The 4,998-nt window shown below is 47.9% G+C and overlaps 1 protein-coding gene across 1 annotated transcript; it reads left to right on the top strand.

Annotated features, from left to right (window-relative positions):
* Positions 1–719: 719 nt before the first annotated feature.
* Positions 720–4,422, top strand: LOC108491751 (the record flags this gene model as incomplete). The annotated part of the gene is given in 5 exon segments (XM_017803081.2): positions 720–1,974; positions 1,977–2,945; positions 3,031–3,456; positions 3,459–4,077; positions 4,152–4,422. Coding segments are annotated over 5 exon segments (3,540 nt in total), but the record flags the coding sequence as incomplete, so codon positions are not given.
* Positions 4,423–4,998: the final 576 nt, after the last annotated feature.

Here is a 4,998-nt window from a genome sequence, read left to right as displayed (position 1 = left end):
AGACTCTGTTAGCGGGTCTCAAAGGGGCCTGAAGGTGCCCAACCAATTTGGCAAAGGTACGTGCTATAACCCAGGGAGAAAATGAAACTCCCGCAGGATTTTTATAACGTCTGATAGAGGGATATCGGATGTATACCCCTTTTGATCCCACAGCCCAGGAGCGTCAGGCAGATCTTATTATGGCCTTTATAGGACAATCAGCTCCTGACATTTGTGGTAAGCTCCAACGGCTGGAGGGCCTTCAGGGGTACTCTTTACAGGATTTAGTAAGAGAAGCTGAGAAAATCTACAATAAGCGAGAGACCTTAGAGGAAAGAGAGGACAGAATTAGAAAAGAACAGGAAGCTAGAGAGGATAAGAGAAAGCAAAAGAGAAACAAAGAGTTGAGTCGAATTTTGGCCACAGTAGTTCAGGGAACAGGACCAGGCAGGGACCTGGGAGACAAGAGAAGGCCCCGAGTGGATAAAGACCAGTGTGCCTATTGCAAGGAAAGAGGACATTGGGCACGAGAATGTCCAAAGAAGTTGAACAGACTTCAAAAGAAGACAACCCCAGTCCTGACCCTAGGGGACTAGGGGAGTTGGGGCCAGGAGCTCCCCCCTGAGCCCAGGGTAACTCTAAAGATAGGGGGGCAATTGACTACCTTCATGGTAGACACAGGAGCTCAACACTCAGTTTTGACAACAACCAAGGGACCCATGAGTTCCAGAACAGCCTGGGTCCAAGGGGCTACTGGAGGAAAGACATATAGGTGGACCACAGAAAGAAAAGTGGACCTCAGTACAGGACAGGTCTCCCACTCGTTTTTACTGGTCCCAGACTGTCCATATCCCCTTCTTGGGAGAGATTTACTCTCCAAGCTGGGAGCACACATCCACTTCACCAGAAAGGGAGCCACTGCACAAGGAAAAGATGGGGCTCCACTACAGGTATTAACCCTGCGACTAGAAGATGAACATCGGTTATATGAGGAACCGATAGCAGAAACTCCTGGTATATCTGATTGGCTAAGTAAAATCCCTTTAGCATGGGCCGAGACAGGAGGCCCAGGACTGGCATGCAATCAGCCTCCAATAGTGGTCACACTAAAACCATCTGCAACTCCGGTCTCAATCAAACAATATCCTATGAGCAGAGAGGCCCGAGAAGGAATCAGACCTCATATTCAGAGACTTTTACAAGTAGGCATACTTCGCCCCTGCCAGTCCCCTTGGAACACCCCACTGCTCCCCATAAAGAAGCCAGGAACAAATGACTACCGACCAGTCCAAGACTTAAGAGAAGTCAATCAGAGGATAGAGGATATACATCCTACTGTCCCAAATCCTTACAACCTCCTGAGTACTTTGCCTCCCAGTCACAGGTGGTATACTGTTCTTGACCTGAAGGATGCATTTTTCTGCCTAAGATTGAGCCCGGCTAGCCAGCCCATTTTTGCTTTTGAATGGAAGGACCCTGAAGCTGGAATATCGGGGCAATTAACCTGGACACGACTTCCCCAAGGGTTCAAGAATTCCCCTACTCTGTTTGATGAAGCGCTACACCGTGATCTGGCTGACTTTTGGGTAAGAAACCCACATATTATGCTTCTTCAATATGTAGATGACCTCCTCTTAGCTGCTGAGATGGAAGCTGGCTGTCTGCAAGGTACGGAGGCTCTCCTACTGAGACTGGGGGAACTTGGATACTGAGCCTCAGCAAAGAAAGCCCAGATCTGCCTACAGCAGGTGAACTATTTGGGCTATAGGCTGGAGGGAGGGCAACGTTGGCTGACAAAAAGCAGGAAACAGACTGTAGCCTCTATCCCCCCACCAACCTCAGCCAGAGGACTCAGAGAGTTCTTGGGAAGTGCAGGATTCTGTAGATTATGGATACCGAGTTTCGCTGAAATAGCAGCTCCTCTATATCCCTTGACAAAGAATGGGACTCCTTTTGTCTGGATTGAAGAACACCAGAGAGCCTTTGACAAAATAAAAACTTGACAAAACCTTTCATCTTATATGTAGATGAAAATAAAGGAATGGCAAAAGGAGTCCTTACTCAGACTCTGGGACCCTGGAAAAGGCCAGTGGCTTATCTCTCAAAAAAACTGGACAATGTGGCCGCTGGCTGGCCCCCATGTTTGAGAATCATGGCGGCAATAGCATCCCTAGTTAAAGACTCAGACAAACTCACTATGGGTCAGCCCCTAACTGTCATAACCCCTCATGCAGTGGAGTCCATCATTAGACAGCCTCCTGAAAGATGGTTGTCAAATGCCAGGGTGACCCATTATCAGGCACTACTATTAAATCCAGAAAAGATCAAGTTTGGTAGCCCTGCCACCCTGAACCCCGCCACGCTGCTACCAGCCACCGAGCAAGGCACTGAGATTCCCCATGACTGCCAGCAAATACTTGCGGAGACACATGGGACCAGGGAAGACCTCGCTGACCAACCCCTAACAGATGCAGATGCTACTTGGTATACGGATGGGAGCAGCTTTCTACGAGACGGTGAGTGTAAGGCAGGGACGGTGGTGGTCGATGGGAAAAGAATAATCTGGGCCCAAGCCCTGCCGGCTGGAACATCAGCCCAGCGAGCTGAATTGGAAGCCCTAACCCAGGCCCTAAAATTAGCAAAGGGCAAAAAGGTCAACATTTACACCGACAGCCGCTATGTGTTTGCCACTGCCCATATACATGGGGAAATTTACCGGAGGCGGGGACTTCTCACCTCGGCTGGTAAGGACATTAAAAACAAAGAAGTGATAGTGGCCCTTTTACAAGCCTTGTACTTGCCTAAAAAGGTCAGCATAATCCATTGCCCTGGACATCAGTGAGACCAGGGGCCGATTGCTCAAGGCAATCGGATGGCAGATGAAACTGCTCGTCAGGCAGCAGAAGGTACCTGCATTTTCTACACCCATTTGGACCTAGAAGCTGAAATTGAAGCACAAACAAAGGAGGGAGATGCTCTTTTCACCTACACTGAACAGGATCTGGAACTCGTTGAAGCTCAATGTTACTTTGGACCCAGAATCTAAAATATGGAAATATCAGGACCAAATCATACTGCCCCAAAAGGCGGCCCTTGAGTTAATCTCCCAACTCCACCAGTGGACACACTTAGGACACAAGAAACTAAAGACATTACTAAAAAGAGAAGAACAAATCTATTATTTCCCAGACCTTAATCAACTAGTTCAGAAAGTAGTGGGAGATTGTGTCTCATGTTTTCTGGTAAATGCAACCAGGTCAAAGGTCCCATCTGGAAAAAGAGAAAGAGGGACACGACCAGGGACTAACTGGGAAGTAGATTTTACTGAGGTACTCCCAGGAAAATATGGTTATAAATATCTTTTAGTGTTTATAGACACTTTTTCAGGGTGGGTTGAAGCTTTCCCCACCAGGAAGGAAACAGCCCAGACTGTGGTGAAGAAGCTGATTGAAGAAATCTTCCCTCGTTTAGGACTGCCAAGGTAATTGGATCTGATAATGGCCCAGCCTTTGTCTCCCAGGTAAGTCAGGGAGTGGCCAAAGCATTGGGGATTAATTGGAAATTACATTGTGCTTACAGACCCCAAAGTTCAGGACAGGTAGAAAGAATGAACAGAACCATTAAAGAGACCTTAACCAAATTAGCTCTAGAGACTGGCACTAAAGACTGGGTACAACTCCTACCTCTAGCCTTATTTCGGGCTAGAAACACTCCTGCTACACACGGCTTAACCCCCTATGAAATCCTTTTTGGAGGACCGCCTCCTGTACTCGATGTAACCTTGTCCCCCTTGCCCTCTTCTTTTGATAACCCCAGCTTAAAAACAAGGCTCCAAGCCCTCCAGATCATCTAGAACCAGGTTTGGAGGCCCTTGGCTGCAGTCTACCGGCCTGGTGGTCCACAAACGCCTCATTCCTATCAAATTGGAGATCAGGTGTATGTGAGAAGACACAACATAAAGACCCTTGAACCATGGTGGAAAGGACCCTACACAGTTCTCCTGACTATGCCTACGGCCCTCAAAGTAGACGGAATTTCAGCTTGGATTCACATTTCCCACATCAAGAGAGCTCCGGCCCAGGAGGACACTGGAAAATGGCATCTACACAGGACATCCAACCCTCTAAAAATAAGACTCTCCAGAGATACCTAATAATTCTATTTGTTTATAGGCTTGTCCCCAGTTATGAAAATCCCCATCTCCCTGTGCTGACCACCTGGCGGGTAATCAATCAAATGGGTATTGTAGTGTTTGAAACCCATAAGATGACACCCAAGGGTACTTGGTGGCCTATACTGTATCCAGATTTGTGTAAATTAGCCTTAGGAGCACCAGAGCCCTGGGACTTAGAAGGAAACTGGAATACTGAGGTGGTACCTGACAAGGAAAGTCCCCCGGGGAGATTGGGACTTGACCCATGGGGGGGAATGTGGCCCCCATGAGCACCTGGCCATGTTGCGTACATTAACCTTTTATGTCTGCCCAGGCAATCACAGGGCTAAATATCTTAACCCCCAATGTGGAGGGAGGGCCTACTTTTACTGCAAGAACTGGGGATGTGAGACAACCGGGGACACTTGGTGGTCCCTGTCCTCATCATGGGATTATATCACTGTAAAAGCAAATTATTCTCATGGGAACAGTCATTTGCAGGGAAAATTTGACGAATGGAAAACTACTCATAAACAGGCGTGTCAAGGTAAATGGTGCAACCCCCTCCGGGTAGAATTCACAACAGCAGGTAAAAAAGGCTACAGATTGGGATAAGGGGTATTCTTGGGGAATTAGACTATATAAGGAACGAACAGATGATGGCCTCCTTTTTACTATTAGAAGAGATACTTCCTCCCACCCAACAGCCATAGGTCCCAACCCCGTCTTGCCTATCCAGAAACCCATCCCCAGCTACCCAAATCCCCTGCTAGCTCTAATACCTGAAGCTACCTCACAGCACCTCCCCAACTCTCTTCCTAACACCTCCCCAGCTAGCATCCTGTCAGAACAGACCCCCCATTACC

This window comes from Nannospalax galili, unplaced genomic scaffold (assembly GCF_000622305.1).
Source record: "Nannospalax galili isolate Female #2095 unplaced genomic scaffold, S.galili_v1.0 scaffold185, whole genome shotgun sequence".
In the NCBI taxonomy this organism is placed as follows: Eukaryota; Metazoa; Chordata; class Mammalia; order Rodentia; family Spalacidae; genus Nannospalax; species Nannospalax galili.
Note: the sequence above shows the minus strand (reverse complement) of the source record. Positions and strands in the feature narration are given on the sequence as shown.